The following is an 18,096-nucleotide window of genomic DNA, read 5'->3' on the forward strand; positions in this document are numbered from 1 at the left end:
GATGTTATTTATCTTGCACAGTGCAGAAAACACGCATCTAAGATGCCAATAAAACTCATTTGGCTGACAACTGAAATTCTTGATTAGATTACAACATTGAATCTCATGTTAAACTATTTCTGTAGATTTCCACCCACGCTCATTCTCTGAAGCCTTGTGAAAAAAGAGCCCTAAAAATCCAAAGAGTTGTCCTCAAAACCCCAAAAGTAGACCTGGAGAAAATCTGAAGACTACCCCTCTGGGGTGGAATTATTTTGACCCCTCAATTAATCCTAGATTTAAAGTAATACTTATAAACAGTTGAAGCAAACTAAAGGTGAAGTTAAAAAGTCCAATACAACTCAAAAACTAGAACTGCAATTTATTTTTGAGAGGGACAAGATGGGGGGGGAAAGTGGTGGGAGATAATATGACAAACTCACTGATTGCCACACTCGGAGCAGGAAGCTGCAATCTAAAGCCTATAGGCAAGGGAAGAGGCAGTGATCAGTCGTGATTCTTCAACTGATGCCCTAATACAGCATTGCTTTCCTTCCTCATCTCCAGCCCTCAAATAGAGCTGGGTCGCTGAATTTACCCTCAGTCCCGGTACATAGTTTTAGAGCAGTGATGGATTTTAACCATCAAAGAAAATTCATTTTCTAATTCTACCATCACCCACCTCATCCAGGAGCAGCATTTTCTCCAGAAGCGTATACTCCAGCATCTGGGGGAACGAAGGCAGCTCCTTTCGTGCAAAGTCCCACACCTGCCAGTACCTAAATTCACTCCCCCTTGGTAACTCAAACCTCTTCCGCAGCTCCACCAGCCCAGCCAACGTCCCCTCCAAAAACATGTCCCTAATCCACCCCAACCCCTTCTCCCTCCACTGCCTATACATCCCATCCATCCTTCCCGGCATGAACCTATGGTTCCCACACAATGTCAACACCGAAATGTGACCCAGTTTAAAGTATCTCCTCCGCAGCTAATTTTTATAGACAACCCATGTTCTTCCTGTGACTGCGTGGATTTCATCCGGGTGCTCCGGTTTCCTATCACAATTCCCATAATAATAATAATAATAATAAATAACAACAATAATAACAACAACTTATTGTCACAAGTAGGCTTCAATGAAGTCACTGTGAAAAGCCTCAAATTGCCACATTCCGGCGCTTGTTCGGGGAGGCCGGCACAGGAATTGAACCCGCTCTGCTGGCCTTGTTCTGCATTACAAGCCAGCTGTTTAGCGCACTGTGTTAAACCAGCCACAGTGAAAGGCACGCTGTTAGGTAATTTGGACATTCTGAATTCTCCCTCAGTGAACCCAAACAGGATCCGGAATGTGGCGACTGGGGGCTTTTCACACTAACTTCATTGCAGCATTAATAGAAGTCTACTTGTGACAATAAAGATTATAAACCCTTCACTTTTCTCGAAATTCAACTTATTAACCGAAAACGCCCCAAACCTCTCCAGTAAGCCCATGATTCTGCTCATACTTTCCAACGGGTCCGACACAAACAACAGCTCATCGGCATACACCAATACCCGGTGCTTCCTGCCACCCCCAGAATCCCCTGCCATTCAACCGAGGCCCGAAGTGCCATTGCCAAGGGCTCAATTGCCAACGCAAACAACAGTGACGACAGCGGCCACCCCTGCCTCATCCCTCTATACAACCCAAAATACCCCCAGCTCTATGAAACATTTAATACTGGAGAAACAAATCAGATTTTTTTTTTTTTTTAAAACAAAAAGTGTTCATTACACCTTTCGTGAAGCAATTTTTATTTTTACTGATTACAATGAAAAACACTACATGTTTCAAACCGCGATGAAACACATGAGCCTAATCTTTCTATCAGAGACTATAAATTGACGTCATTGCCAATGTAGACACCAACTTACAATACAGCTGCAGTGAACAACAGAGGAGGAGAATGATGAAGAATTAATATTTCGGCAAGGGGAAGTATTGTGTTTCAAATACATATCAAAAAAACATTTAAATTCTAATTGAAAAGAAAGATGTACCCAATTTAAAAAAAAATTTTTTTATAAACGCACGTTATGCTAAAGTCATCCTATCTGGAAGTTGAAAGTATGATGCAGAAACAATCTGAAAAAAAAAGAGACAAATTCCCATGGGGTTCACAGAGGATTTCTCAAGAGCACCGAATATTACAAGAACACTTGTACTGCCCAAATTCCCTCGTTGCATATCATCTTTCACTGTCAGGAATAACTATCAAGAAATTATGTTATAGGCACAATACTGCAAGCAACAAAATTCACCATGTGGGCGTCAACTTTTGTGAAGCAGCAATTGCGCATAACTTTGGCCGTGATGGCAACCGTATTAAATAAAGAAATCAAAACTGTTCGGTCCCAGTGCTGCTTGCAGGAGCTGGATTCTAATATTTAGAGTCACAGGCCCTTTATGCTCAGTTCGGCAGGAAATCATCAATCCGCTGTCGACTGCCCCAGCAGCACCGGACACACCCATAACCACCATCACAGCTTCCGAAGTCAGATTGACCTTCTTGAAAGTGAACCCTAGAAAGGAGACGGGTCCAGACGAGGTCCGTGATCGTGCACTCAGATCCTGCGCTGAGTAGCTGGCAGATGTGTTCGCGGGCATCTTCAACCTCTCCCTACTCCATTCCGAGGTCCCCACCAGCTTCAAGAAGACCACCATCGGTGCCAAAGAAGAACCAGGAAATGTGCCTCAATGACTATCATCATGGTCATGAGACACATCAACTCCATACTCCCAGAATGCCGAGATCCAATGCAATTCACTTTCAGACTCATAGACCACAATCAGTGAGGATAAATAACAACACCACCTTCAAAATAGTCCTCAAAACAGGGTCCCACAAGGCTGCATGCTTGCCCCCCCCCCCCCCCCTACTATACCCCCTATACACACACGACTGCGTGGCAACATTTGGCTCCAACTCTATCTACTAGTTTGCTGACGACATGGTGGGTCAGATCTCGAATAACGACGAGTCAGGATACAGGAGGGAGCTAGAGAACCTGGTGGAGTGGTGCAACGACAACAATCTCTCCCTCAATGTCAGCAAAACTAGTGAGCTGGTCATTGACTTCAGGAAGCAAAGTACTGTACACAGCCCTGTCTGCATCAACGGGGCCGACGTGGAGACGGTTCACAGCTCAAATTCCTGGTGTGCACATCACCAACCATCTGTCCTGGTCCACCCACATTGACACTATGACTAAGAAAGCACAACAGCATTTATACTTCCTCAGGAAATTAAGGGAATTTGGCATGTCGACATTGACCAGCTTTTACAGGTGCACCATAGAAAGCATCCTATCTGGCTGCATCACAGCCTGGTATGGCAACTGCTCGGCCCAGGGCAGCAAGAAACTTCAGAGTCGTGAACACCGCCCAATCCATCACACAAACCCGCCTCCCATCCACTGACTCTGCCTACACCTCCCGCTGCCTAGAAAAACGGGCAGCATAATCAAAGACCCCTCCCACCCTGGCTTACTCACTGTTCCAACTTCGGGCAGAAGATACAAAAGTCTGAGAACACATACTAACAGATTCAAAAACAGTTTCTTCCCCACTGTTACCCGACTCCTAAATGACCCTCTTATGGACTGATCTGATCTCTTCACACATCTTTTCTTAACGAGTAGAACTACACTCCGTATGCTTCAAGTTAAAATGACATATGCAGGGGATTCAATTATGGAAAAGAGGGGAAAATAATTATCAAACTGCTCCGAGATATTACACCTGGATGAGAATTGATGATTCTCAGTATACCAACAATTCATATACTAAAAAAGAAAAATAACGTGGATGCTGAAAAATCAAATCAAAATACAAGGGGAATGGACGTGAACCCTCCGCAGATGCTGCCCGATCTGCTGAATATTTCCAGCATTTTGTGTGTTTATTCTATAGTAACAATAATTTCAGTTGGAAACCTTTGGCCCATTTACTCCCCTTTAATATTAACTTCAAAAATCAACACAGCCCACCACTAAAGTTGCTGGCTTCTCTTCCACAAGATAAGAAGTACATTGGCTGTGAAATACCGCCATCTCGAGTGCATTTCAAGGACTTATGAAGCACAATTAAATGAGGGTTCGAAAAATCAGAATGTCATTTAGAACACATGTTCAAACAGAAATGAATTCCCATATTAGAGACAGGGGTTGGGAGTGCGGGATGGCGGGCACAAAGTGCCCTACAAAGTTGTGATGTTTCTTCCTTTTTGTACCTTTATCTCCCCTTTTATTTTGCTGTTGCTATTTTGATCCATGGATGATTAATGAACCCATATCTTTAAGTCAAGCAGGATTAATGGACATGTTTCTTTAAGGTAAGCAGCTGAATTCAGAAGTTACTGGAGAGAAGTCTGCTAGTTTCAGCTGGTTTGAACAGGAGGCTGCAGACGTTTGGGACCAGAGACACACATGTGGTGGAGCTCGGTTTCATTGATTGGCAGGTGGCCAATGAATTGGCCCAAAAGGCAGTCATCTGCCCGGTTACAGGTGGTGATTGAATCCTATCCCAGTGGAATGCCTTTCAGACTCCCAAGGAGTTTCAGTTTTGATATTGGCAGCAAAAGAGGCAAGAACCTACTCTATTTCCATCCAGAAAGGCTGCTGTGAGTGTCATCTTTCTTCAGAAAGGCTGTATTTCTGAACGTAACCATTACAGGCTGTGCAAACAAAGACCAGAACCTGCTAACTTTCTCCAGAAAAGCTGTGTGTACTGTAAAATACAGAGAATCGGAATGAATGAATCCACAGCAAAAATCATTACAGTCTGCAACCAGAGACTTTAACCTGCAAGCTTGCTGTGTAGGAAGGTGTGCGAAAAACCCATCATCTGAATTTTTCCTCACTTATAATTTTTATCCCTTTCCACCCCCTTGTGTGTGGGTGTAGAGGGTGGGGGGCTTGTTAAAGTGAGAATTAGGCAATAGTTAACCAGTTGTATTTGATGCATATTTCATTACTGTTCTTGGTACAAATCAACAATAATTGTGCTTACATTTTCAAACCTGGTGACTGCAATTTTTGGCCAGCCAAGGGCCAAAGACTTCAAGTACTTTTCTAAGAATTATTAGTTAATTCACTGTGACTCCGGGTTAAGTGGAGCTGGAATTGACCACACACTAGCCCCAGCCCAAAGTGTTGTAACAAAGTCCATGTTTCAAATAATTTAGCGGTTCCCAATTTGCAAAGCAGTATGTTCCTGATCTTGAAGCAGAGGAAAGACACATCTCTCCGAGGGAAATAGAAGAAAAAGAAGTGTCAACTCTCACCACTCTAATATAACCTGGCGGGTGACCAGCAAAAAACCGAGAGCAGTAAGAGTAAGTGGTTGCCCATTTGAGAGAACACAGAACATACAGTGGAGGAGGCCATTCAGCCCATCGAGTCTGCACCGACCCACTTAAGTCCTCACTTCCACCCTATCCCCGGAACCCAATAACCCCTCCTAACCTTTTTGGTCACTAAGGGCAATTTATCATGGCCAATCCACCTAATCTACATGTCTTTGGAATGTGGGAGAAAACCGGAGCACCTGGAGGAAACTCACGCAGACACGGGGAGCACGTACAGACTCCGCACAGACAGTGACCCAGCGGGGAATCGAACCTGGGACCCTGGCGCTGTGCAGCAACAGTGCTATCCACTTCTGCTACCTTGCTGCCCCGCCCGAGAGGGAGGAAGAATGTCTTTTTCTCTTAAGAGGGTAGTGAACCAGTGGAATTCATTATTGCAGACAGCTGTAGAAGCTGGATCGTTGAGTATGTTCAAGGTTCTTAGAAAGTATGTTCAGATTTTTAATCAGCAAGCGAATCAAGGTTAGGAATAAAACAGGAGAGTGGATTTGAGGCTTATCATATCAGTCATGGTCTTATTGAATGGCAGAGCAAACTCGATGGACTGAATGGCATACTTCTGCTTCTATAGCTTATGGTCTTATGATCTTAGTTCTCCCATCCAATCCTCTTGGGTCAGAGATGTGAAAGCGGTGGAGGCGTTGGCTGAGCAGCCTGATACAAATCACCGTTTTACTTAACCATTTCTTTCATATTGGATAAATCAACCAAAATATTGAAAGAGTAAGACAAATTTAAGACATTTATAAGAATGAAATTATAAGAATTAAAAATTGTAGCATCACTATTAGACTAGACACGCAAAACATTTGAAGTGACCATGGAGTAAAATGCCAATCATAAAAATAATATCAATACTGACAGTACAAACAAAATCCTGAAAGTTTAGCAAGAATATATATATACTTTTTAATCATTTAGAGTACCCAATTCATTTTTTCCAATTAAGGGGCAATTTAGCCTGTTCAATCTACCTACCTTGCACATCTTTGGGATGTGGGGGCGAAACCCACGCCAAACACGGGGAGAATGTGCAAACTCCACACGGACAGTGGTGACCCAGAGCCGGGATCGAACCTGGGACCTCGGCGCCGTGAGACTGCAGTGCTACCACTGCGCCACCGTGCTGCCCTGCTAGAATATATTTTGACCCCAAAGATCAAAAGGTGACATATTTTCTAAAAGGAGTGCCCAAGCTAACATAAGCAGTATGTAATGGGCCATCTGGTCTATATGAATGAATTTAATGTTCTCTTATGTAAAGATAAGGTGGTTATGTGAAAACAGAAAAGTTAATGAGAAACTTCAATCAAGCTAAAATGAACAGGAAAATCCCAAGTGGTTTGAAGTCAGAGTTGATAGATGTAGTACATGAATGCTTCTTGACCCAGTCTGTCAAGGAAGCCGCATGAGGAAATGTGCGCCTTGATTGGGTATTGTTACTGGCTCAGAAATGCTACAAAAAAATAGAACAGCCGTAGTACCTCTGGGGTCAGCAATCACAGAACTGCAACACTTGGGAGTCAGGAATAAAAGAGAAGCTGGTTATAAAGCTTAAATAGGGCCAAAATTTGATCAAAAAACGAATCCAAATTAATTGGGATGGTTCACCTTCAGCCCCAGTTTTAACTTTCCAACACCTATTGCTGAGTATGCAGAATAAGTACACGCTCAAACTAACCAGCTCTCAGTAACCAAACATGATCCTAAATGGATTAGTCAACTACAGCCAAGAGGGAAAATGCTATGTCCAAATTCTAGAGCCAGAAAGGGGAAGGAATAAATGGATAATTACAAAGCAATGTTGAAACACATTAAACAAGGTGATTAGAAGAACAAACCAACAATGCAAAGAAATCAGTCTATTCAAAAGGTGTGTAACTAACAGCTAACCAGTGATCGCCAGAAACAAGGGGCACAATTCAACAGCCTCATCGCGCCCGACTTTGGTGAGACGAGGCCGTTGAACCTTGCAAGAGGCCTGTCGTGAGATTCACGACACTCAAAACATCGCACGAGTTTCAAAGGAATCTCGAGAGATATCGCCATGAGGCTCATTTAAATATGCATTCACCAGATTCTCCCATGGCCCGCGATTCACTGGCCACACCAGACCTTCGAGGCCTCACAAGGGCACACAAATGTGGACCAGTTGTAACGGTACCTCGGGGGGGGGGGGGGGGGCCTTCCAGGCCATTGAAGACCCTTGGGTGGAGGTTGGGCATTGGTAGGGTTGTTCTCTGGCATTCCGACTGCCACCCTGCCCGTGTCAAGGTGTCCAGGTGGCACTTCCAGAGTGCCAAGCTGGCAGTCTCCAGGTGCCAGGTTGCCCGTGCCAGGCCGCCCGTGCCAGGCCCGGGGAGGGGGTTACAAAGGCCAGGGTGGGGGTCAAAATTTCCACCCCCATCCACGAGTAGTCTTCCTGCTCTGGCAGTGCAGGAAATGACACAACTGCAGCCTCAACAGGGCGTTCCTCACCGAGGCCAAAAATACAGCAACGTGCTATTGGATACGAGGGTCTTCCGAGAAACAATGCGTTAAACACGCCCGAAACCGGACATGGAAATGTTTTCATTGCATCGCACCCAAGGCTGCGATAGACAGATTAATCAGTAAGGGAATCAAGGGATATGTGGATACGGTGGGAAAGTTGAGTTGAGGGTTATTGAATCAAATCAGTCCTGATTTCACTGAATGGTGGAGCAGACTCGATGGGTCAAATGGCCTACTTCTGCTCTTATGTCTTATGGTCTTAGACTATGCAAGTTTGAAACCAGCCAAATAAGTTTAAACATCTAAAATCGCCAAATGCTGTATTCCGAGATGAATATCATCAGAGAAAAGCTCGGGGGGACATTTGTGAGGTATCGTGGCAGTCATTGAACAATAAGGAGATAACAGTAAACTGGAAAGAGGCCAGTGTGGTACAAATATTCAGAAGAATAGGTGACAGGCACAACAGGCAAATACTGACTAATTAGGCTTACACCCAATCAATGTAAAATAATATAAATGATTATCAAGAAACAATCATCTTTTGGGCGGCACGGTGGCGTAGTGGTTAGCACTGCTGCCTCATGACGCCGAGGACCCGGGTTCGATCTCGGCCCCAGCTCACTGTCCTTGTAGAGTCTGCATATTCGCCCAGTGTCTGCATGGGTCTCACCCCACAACCCAAAAGGTGTGCTGGGTAGGTGGATTGGACAGGCTAAATTGCCCCCAATCGGAATTTTTTTTCAAAAAGGAAAGGACATCAGCAGGCAGCACAGATTCAGAAGAGGATGATCCTGACAAATTTGTGCTGATTTGTTTTGTGGGAGTGACAATTCAAGCAATTTATAATATGGCGAGATGCAATTCCACAAATTAGGGTTGTATCCCCAGGAATATAGGCGGTTTGAGGGGTGGTTTGAAGGGTCTATTGATTGATAAGTCCAGGACGGGGGGGGGGGGGGGTCAAAGTCTGGAACTTGTTGTTAATTTTAAAGCAGAGATTAAACTAGTATTTGTTGACCAAAGGCATTAAGGAATGCAGGGTAAAATGGAATTAGGTAACAGACAAGCTCGAGTCTATTAATCACATGTTCCAAACATCAAGGAGCAAAAAAGATGTCAGTTGCCGTTGTGCATAGACACCCAAAGTGCGGTGGTGATGTTGGCAATGGCATTAAACAGGAAATTAGAGATGAATGCGATAAAGGAATATCTGTAATTATGGGTAGTTTTAATCTGCATATGGATTGGGCAAGTCAAATTAATCACAATACCGTAGAAGAGGAATTTCTGGAGTCTATACAGAATGGTTTTCTGAACCATATGTTGAGGAACCAACTAGAGAACAGGCCATCCTAGACTGGGTACTGTGTAATGAAAACGCCATCATCGCCAATCTAACTGTGCGAGACCCCTTGAGAATGAGCAACCATAATAGGACAAAATTCTTCATCAAGATGGAGCATGACGTAGTTGATTCTGAGGCTAGGATCCTGTATCTTCATAAAGGAAACGATGATATGAGGCAGCACGGTAGAATTGTGGATAGCACAATTGCTTCACAGCTCCAGGGTCCAAGGTTCGATTCCGACTTGGGTCACTGTCTGTGCGGAGTCTGCACATCCTCCCCGTGTATGCGTGGGTTTCCTCCGGGTGCTCCGGTTTCCTCCCACAGTCCAAAGATGTGCAGGTTAGGTGGATTGGCCATGATAAATTGCCCTTAAGTGTCCAAAATTGCCCTTAATGTTGGGTGGGGTTACTGGGTTATGGGGATAGGGTGGAGGTGTTGACCTCTGGTAGGGTGCTCTTTCCAAGAGCCGGTGCAGACTCGATGAGCCGAGTGGCCTCCTTCTGCACTGTAAATTCTATGATGAGTTGGCTATGATCGATTGGGAAATGTTAGTTAAAGGGATGACTGTGGATAGGCAATGGCAAACATTCAAGGAGCTCATGGGGGACCTGCAACAATTGTTAATTCCTGTCTTACAAAAGTAAAACGGGAAAGGTGGCCAAACCATAGTTTACAAGGAAAATTAGCGATAGTATTCGATCCGAGGAACAAGCATACAAATTGGCCAAGAGAAAAAACAGGGATGGGAGCAGTTTAGAATTCAGCAAAGGAGAACCAATGGATTGATTAAGAAGGGGGAAAATAGAATCGAGAGAAAGCTTGCAGGGAACATAGAAACGGACTGTAAAAGATTCTCTCGGTACATTAAGAGAAAAAGATTGTGAAGACAAATGTCAGAAACAGGGGGGTTTATAATATGGGACAAAGAAATGGCGGAACAACTAAATACATACTTTGGTTCTGTCTTCACAAATGAAGAAGATACCAGAAATGTTGGGGAATGCAGGGTTCAGTGAGAGGGAGGGACTGAAGGTGGTCAATATCAGTAGAGAAGAGGTATTGGGGAAATGGTTGGGATTGAAGGCGGATAAATCCCCAAGGCCTGATAATCTATATCCCAGAGTACTTAAGAAAGCAGTTCTAGAAATAGAGGATGATTTGGTTGTTATCCTCCTAGATTCTAAAGACTCTGGAACAGTTCCTACAGATTGGAGGGTAGTTAATGTAACCCCAGTATTTAAAAAGGGAGGTGAAGAGAAAACAAAATTATATTCTAGAATCTATCAAAGATTTGATAGCAGAGTACTTGGAAAACAGTGGCAGGATTGGATAGAGTTGGCATGGATTTATGAAGGGGAAATCATGCTCGACAAATCTGCTGGAGTTCTTCGAAGATATAACTAACAGGGTTGATGAGGGGGAGCCAGTGGATGTAGTATATTTGGACTTTCAGAAAGCTTTGACAAAGTCCTACATGAGAGATTAACATGTAAAATTCAACTGCATGGGATTGGAGATGGATAGAAAACTGGCCAGCAGACAGGAAACAAAGAGTAAGAATTATTGGGTCTTTTCACAAATGGCAGGCAGTGATAAGTGGGGTTCCACAGGGATCAGTGCTTGGACCCCAGCTAGTCACAACATATTAATGATTTAGATGAGGGAGCAAAATGTAATATCCCCAAATTTGCAGATGACACCAAGTTGGGTGGGAGGGTGAGCTGTGAGGAGGATGCAGAGATCCTTCAGTGTGATTTGAACAAGGTGAGTGAGTGGGGCAAATGAATGGCCGATGCAGAATAATTAGGATAAATGTGAGGTTATCCAGTTTGGTAGCAAAAATAGGAAGGGAGACTATTATCTGAATGGCCATAAATTAGGAGAGGGCATTGTGCAACGAGACTCGAGTATCCTCGTACACCAGTCGCTTGAAGATAAGCATGCAGGTGGTAATGGCGGCAAATTGTATGTTGGCCTTTAAAGTGAGAGGATTCATGTACAGCAGCAGGGATGCCTTGCTGCAGCTCTGGAACAGTTCCTACAGATTGTAACCCCACTATTTAAAAAGAGAGGTAGAGAGAAAACAGAAAATTATAGACTAGTCAGCCTGACATCAGTAGTGGAGAACATGCTAGAGTCCACAATAAAAGATTTAATAGCAAAGCATTTGGGAAACAGTGACAGAATCGGACAGAGTCGGCATGGATTCCCGAATGGAAAATCATGCTCGACAAATCTATTGAAATTCTCTGAGGATCTAACTATTAGAGTTGACGAGAGGAAGCTAGTGGATGTGGTTTATTTGGACTTTCAAAAGACTTTCAACAAAGTCCCACAAAAGATATTAGCGTGTTAAATTAAACCACATAGGATTTAGCTCTTGGGGCTAAAGGGATCAGAGGATATGGTGGGAAGGCGGGAAGAGGCTACTGAGTTGGATGATTAGGCATGATCATAATGGTGGAGGAGGCTGGAGGGGGCTAGAAGGGCTGAACGGGGGACTCCTGCTCCTATTCTCTAAGTTTGTATGTTTAACTATCTTGTGCCTGGTCCTGGTTCCCACAAGTGGAAATGTCTTATGTAACCCATCAAGAATTTTAAGGACTCCTTGTGATTTTCCAGGAATCAAAGGCCTGTTCAACCTTTTCCGGTAGTTGTAATCTCAACAGTTCTGGCACAATCTCTTTTTTTTTAAATACTCTTTCCCCAGGGTTTTTATGTCCTTCTTATACCATGGAGACCATAAATGTGCACAGGGTTATCTACAACTTTAACATTACTCATGAATTTTATACCCAGAGGAACAAATTTTTTTAAATACTCTTTCCCCAGGGTTTTTATGTCCTTCTTATACCATGGAGACCATAAATGTGCACAGGGTTATCTACAACTTTAACATTACTCATGAATTTTATACCCAGAGGAACAAATGCTTTGTTAGTTTTAATTGTTTTATTGATCTGTGACGCGCCTAAAGATTCAAGGTTTTGTAATGATTAATGAGATTTAACCAGCAAGTCAGAAAGATGCACAGTTCTATTCTTACTGTTACAAATCAAAGTTATACAGCAGGAAAATAAACTTATTTCTATTCAGAGATGAACTTTTATTGAAACCCAGGCTGTAAATGGAAAAGGAACTTGTATGCCAGGGATGTCAATCGATATGCTTCAAATAAATATTCACCAAAGCCTACATAGAAGGTGGTCAAATAACTCCAAACTTGTTTTCGAGAAATTCTCTCAGCCACCATCTTCTTTATGAAAGCAGAGTACACTCCAAAGAATAAATTTCTTTTAAAAAATTTACAAATGCACTTTTCTGTTCCTAAAATGCTGCAGAGGCCCGAGAGATCGTAGGGGCTGTCAAATTCACAGCTCCTCCTTGCCTGCAAGTTCCAGGTATTTGTACTAATAACAATAGGATTGGTCACTCCCAAGCACGCTGGGACTTGCCATTTGTGAGACCTGGCCTCCAGGTGGTAAAATCAAGAGAAAACAACCAAAACTTTGATTTAGCCATCAGAACAAGACAACGTAGAAGCTTCAGTTTACAGGCAGTGGAAAGCATAAACATGGATATAAAATGGTAACTAATCGTTTCAACTGCAGGTATAAAATCCAATAGGTTCATAACAAAGGATTGGTACTACTGGAGGAAGTGAAGGAATACCTTCAAAAGGAAGTCAAATGCGGTTTAGCACATTTTACATATTGATGCAAGTTTTTCGGAATTGGAATGGCACTGGCAATATAAATATTGTTCCGTGGTTCAGTGAAACAGGCAGTTTAGTAATGACAGTGTTTTCATGCAGGTTTCCATACATATTGTATAAATCTGCACTACTGAATTCAAAATTCACATGCTGACCTTTGCTTCACCGCACTATTGATGAATTACAGAATAGCACAGAATGAGGCCTTTAAACCCAGAGAACAATTTTCGGATGACAGGATTACCTATCCAACACCCTGGGATCACACCTAATCCCATGAGTACAAGTTGCAGGAAAAGGTAAATGTAGGTGCACACAGCAGGAGAGGAGGTTGTTCCCCCTAAAAGAAAGACAGCGATCCCTCTCTCCTCCTCCACTCCCCTACACACACACAGACAATTTTGAGAGCAGGCCAGTCTACCAGTCTTCCCACCCCATCCCCGACCTCTTCCTGCCCACATCAAAATTGCAGCCAGGTGGCAAGTGGACCTTAATAATTGGCCACATAAGGGTGTCAATTTGAGTGAGGGTGAGCAGGCCTCGTTGACTAGTTGGGGTGGAGAGTGTAGGCGGCAGAGCGAGCAGGTCTCGTTGACTAGTTGGGGTGGAGAGTGTAGGCGGCAGTGCGAGCAGGTCTCGTTGACTAGTTGGGGTGGAGAGTGTAGGCGGCAGAGCGAGCAGGTCTCGTTGACTAGTTGGGGTGGAGAGTGTAGGCGGCAGTGCGAGCAGGTCTCGTTGACTAGTTGGGGTGGAGAGCGTAGGCGGCAGAAAGACCACCCCATCCCACTTCTGCCTGCAAACCCGCCAGTGGCGGTCTGTAACATTCAGCCCATCAAGTCTGTGCTGGCTCTATTGAATAGCAATCTAGTTCGGCCCATTTCCCAGGAAAGCCCTGCAACATCTTTCTCCTTCATACATTCAATCACTTATCAAAAGCTGCTGTTGAATCTGTACCCGTCACCCATCAAGCAGCACATTCCAAATTCTAACCGCATGTTGCACAAAAAAAAGGTTTTTCTTTGCGTTGCCTCTTTTCTTTTGCATTACTTCCGATTTGACAATCTGAAAGCATAATACTGATTTGATAATAGGTATGATCCTGAATTTTTAAAATGGTAGGTTTGTTAAATGTGAGATATAATTGCAATCATATCCAAGCTCTGTAATCCTGCCACATTCAGCCGTGAATGGTGGTGGATAATTAAAATATTCACTGGAGGAAGAGGCTCCACAAATATCCCCATTCTATGAGCCAAGCTCATATCAAAGCTCCAAAACTTAGGACTTGGCTCTCCACTCTGCAACTGGATCCTTGACTTTCTGACCAACAGACCACAGTCAGTAAGAATGAACACCAACACCTCCTCCACAATAGTCCTCAACACCGGTGCCCCGCAAGGCTGCGTACTTAGCCCCCTACTCTACTCCCTGTACACACACGACTGCATGGCAAAACTTGGTTCCAACTCCATCTACAAGTTTGCTGACGATACGACCATAGTGGGCCGGATCTCGAACAACGACGAGTCTGAATACAGGAGGGAGATAGAGAACCTAGTGGAGTGGTGCAATGACAACAATCTCTCCCTTAATGCCAGCAAAACTAAAGAGCTGGTCATCGACTTCAGGAAGCATAGTACTGTACACACCCCTGTCAGCATCAACGGAGCTGAGGTAGAGATGGTGAGCAGCTTCAAATTCCTAGGGGTGCACATCACCAAAAATCTATCCTGGTCCACTCATGTCGACGCTATCACCAAGAAAGCACAACAGCGCCTTTACTTCCTCAGGAAACTAAGGAAATTTGGCATGTCCACATTAACCCTTACCAACTTTTACAGATGCACTATAGAGAGCATCCTCTCGGGCTGCATCACAGCCTGGTATGGCAACTGCTCGGCCCAGGACCGCAAGGAACTTCAGAGAGTCGTGAATACCGCCCAGTCCATCACACGAACCTGCCTCCCATCCATCGATTCCATCTACACCTCCCGCTGCCGGGGGAAAGCAGGCAGCATAATCAAGGATCCCTCCCACCCGGCTTACTCACTTTTCCAACTTCTTCCATCGGGCAGGAGATTCAGAAGTCTGAGAACACGGACGAACAGACTCAAAAACAGCTTCTTCCCCACTGTCACCAGACTCCTAAACGACCCTTTTATGGACTGTCCTCATTAATACTACACCCTGTCTGCTTCATCCGATGCCAATGCTTATGTAGTTACATTGTATATATTGTGTAGCCCTATTATGTATTCTCATGTACTTTCTTGAATTCTGTTCAATTCCCTTTCTTCCAATGTACTGAATGATCTGTTGAGCTGCTTGCAGAAAAATACTTTTCACTGTACCTCGGTACACGTGACAATAAACAAATCCAATCCAATCCAATCCATTCTCAAATTGATGGAGGAGCACATAACATCAGGGAAAAGACGAAACTGAAACATTCACAACAATCTTCAGCCAGAAGTGAAGAATGAATGATCCATCTTGGTCTCCTCCGGAGGTCCCCGGCATCACAGATGTCAGTCTCAATCTATTCATGTGATATCAAGAAATAGTGGAAGTGGTTGGCCCACTCAAGGACAGGGGAGGGAATCGATGCATGGAGCCAGAGGAAATAGGCAAGGTATTAAATGAGTACTTTGCGTCAGTATTCACCAAAGAGGACTTGGTAGATGATGAGTCTGGGGAAGGGTGTGTAGATACTTTGGGTCATGTTGATACCAATAAGGAGGTATTGGGGGTGTTGAAAAACATTAAAATAGACAATTCCCCAGGGCCTGGTGGGATATACCTCAGAATACTGAGAGAGGCAATGGAGGAAATTGCTGGGGTCTTGAGAGAAGTCTTTGTATCCTCACTGGATACAGGGGAGGGTCCAGAGGATTGGAGAATAACCAATGTTGTTCCTTTATTTGCAAAGGGTAGCAAGGGTAATCCAGGTAATTACAGGCCGGTGAGTCTTACTCCCACTTGGAAATAAGTAGACATATTTGGAAATAAGTAGACGTATTAGCGAGAGGCAGCATGGTTTTGTGAAGGGGAGGTCGTGTCTCACTAACATGATCGAGTTTTTTGAGGGCGTGGCAAAGATGATTGATGAGGGTAGGGCAGTAGATGTTGTCTATATGGACTTCAGCAAGGCCTCTGACAAAGTCCCTCATGGGAGCCTGGTAGAGGGTGAAGTCGCATGGGATCAGAGGTGAGCTGGGAAGATGGATACAGAACTGGCTAGGTCATAGAAGGCAGAGAGTAGCAGTGGAAGGGTGCTTTTCTGATTGGAGGGCTGTGACTAGTGGCATTCCACAGAGGTCAGTGCTTATTTAAAAATGATTTGGAAGAGAATGTAACTGGTTTGATTAATAAGTTTATGAGTGACGCAAAGGTAGGTGGAATTGCGGATAGCGATGAGGACCGTCAGAGGATACAGTAGGATATAGATTGATTGGAGAGATGGCAGATGGAGTTTAATAGTAGCTAGTGGTGTCCCTCAAGGATCAGTGTTGGGCCCACAATTGTTCACAATTTACATAGATGATTTGGAGTTGAGGACCAAGGGCAATGTGTCCATGTTTGGAGATGACACCACGATGAGTGGTAAAGCGAAAAATGCAGAGGATACTGGAAGTCTGCAGAGGGATTTGGATAGGTTAAGTGAATGGGCTAGGGTCTGGCAGATGAAATACAATGTTGACAAACGTGGGGTTATCCATTTTGGTAGGAACAACAGCAAAAGGGATTATTATTTAAATGATAAAATATTTTAAAATTCTGCTGCTGTGCAGAGAGACTTGGGTGTGCTAGTGCATGAGTCGCAAAAAGTTGGTTTACAGATACAACAGGGGATTAAGGCAGCAAATGGAGTTTTGTCCTTCATTGCTAGAGGGATGGAGTTTAAGACTAGGGAGGTTATGCTGCAACTGTATACGGTGTTAGTGAGGCCACACCTGGAGTATTGTGTTCAGTTTTCATCTCCTTACCCGAGAAAGGACGCACTGGCGCTGGGGGGGGTGCAGAGGAGATTCACTGGGTTCATCCCAGAGTTTTTTTTTTTCTTTTTTTTTAAATTTAGATTACCCAATTATTTTTTCCAATTAAGGGGCAATTTAGCGTGGCCAATCCACCTACTCTGCACATTTTCGGGTTGTGGGGGCAAAACCCACGCAGACACGGGGAGAATGTGCAAACTCCACACGGACAGTGTTCATCCCAGAGTTGAGGAGGTTGGATTATGAGGAGAGGTTGAGTAGACTCGGACTGTACTCGTTGGAATTTCGAAGGATGCAGGGGATCTTACAGAAACATATAAAATTATGAAGGGAATAGATAGGATAGATGCGGGCAGGTTGTTTCTACTGGCAGGTGAAAGCAGAACTAGGGGGCATAGCCTCAAAATAAGGGGAAGTGGATTTAGGACTCAGTTTAGGAGGAAATTCTTCACCCAAAGGGTTGTGAATCTATGCAATTCCCTGCCCAGTCAAGCAGTTGAGGCTCCTTCATAAAATGTTTTTAAGATAAAGATAGTTTTTTGAAGAATAAAGGGATTAAGGGTTATGGTGTTCGGGCCGGAAAGTGGAGCTGAGTCCACAAAAGATCAGCCATGATCTCATTGAATGGCAGAGCAGGCCGAAGGGCCAGATGGCCTACTCCTGCTCCTAGTTCTTATGTTCTAATCCAGACAAATGTGAGGGAATGCATTTTGGAAGGTCTAAAACAGATGGGAAATGTCATGACGCGACTTTTCGTCCGGCGTCACTTCGTCCAACGTCACTTCGTCCACGTCTTTTGGTCCTACGTCTTTTGGTCCCACGTCTTTTTGTCCAATTGTAAATAAACTCCTTAGAAAACAAGGTATAATATCTTGCACAATATCTTTGTGTATAATGCACAAAACTATAACGAGCCTCGTTAAAGGATTGTTATTACCGTTCTCTTTCCTTTAACGAGCCTCGTTAAAGGATAGTTATTACCGTTCTCTTTCCGTTCAGTTGTTATTGTATCGTTAAAACCTCATGATAAAGTAGTATACTCATTCTCTCTCTTTGAAATTGCTAAAATTAAATGTAAACTTTCTGAATTTGCCCATCCCGAAATGGCAAAGTTCATTGTGCCGACCAAGAACAAAAGAAAAGTAGTTGATGAAA

At 43.8% G+C, this 18,096-nt stretch overlaps 1 protein-coding gene across 7 annotated transcripts in view; it reads right to left on the minus strand.

The window, feature by feature from the left end:
- The window catches only part of ctbp1 (C-terminal binding protein 1), a 394,244-nt gene that overhangs the window by 197,623 nt on the left and 178,525 nt on the right, over positions 1 to 18,096 (minus strand). For 2 of the 7 annotated variants that reach the window (XM_038793320.1, XM_038793321.1), the window contains exon 1: positions 662 to 681. The exons of the other annotated variants lie outside the window; for them this stretch is intronic. In XM_038793320.1, coding sequence (XP_038649248.1) covers positions 662 to 666 — 5 coding nt within the window. In that variant the 5' untranslated portion in view covers positions 667 to 681. Of the gene's footprint in view, positions 1 to 661; positions 682 to 18,096 lie in introns of those variants that run through there. 7 annotated transcript variants of the gene reach the window in all.

Source organism: Scyliorhinus canicula, chromosome 3 (genome assembly GCF_902713615.1).
Source record: "Scyliorhinus canicula chromosome 3, sScyCan1.1, whole genome shotgun sequence".
NCBI classification, from domain to species: Eukaryota; Metazoa; Chordata; class Chondrichthyes; order Carcharhiniformes; family Scyliorhinidae; genus Scyliorhinus; species Scyliorhinus canicula.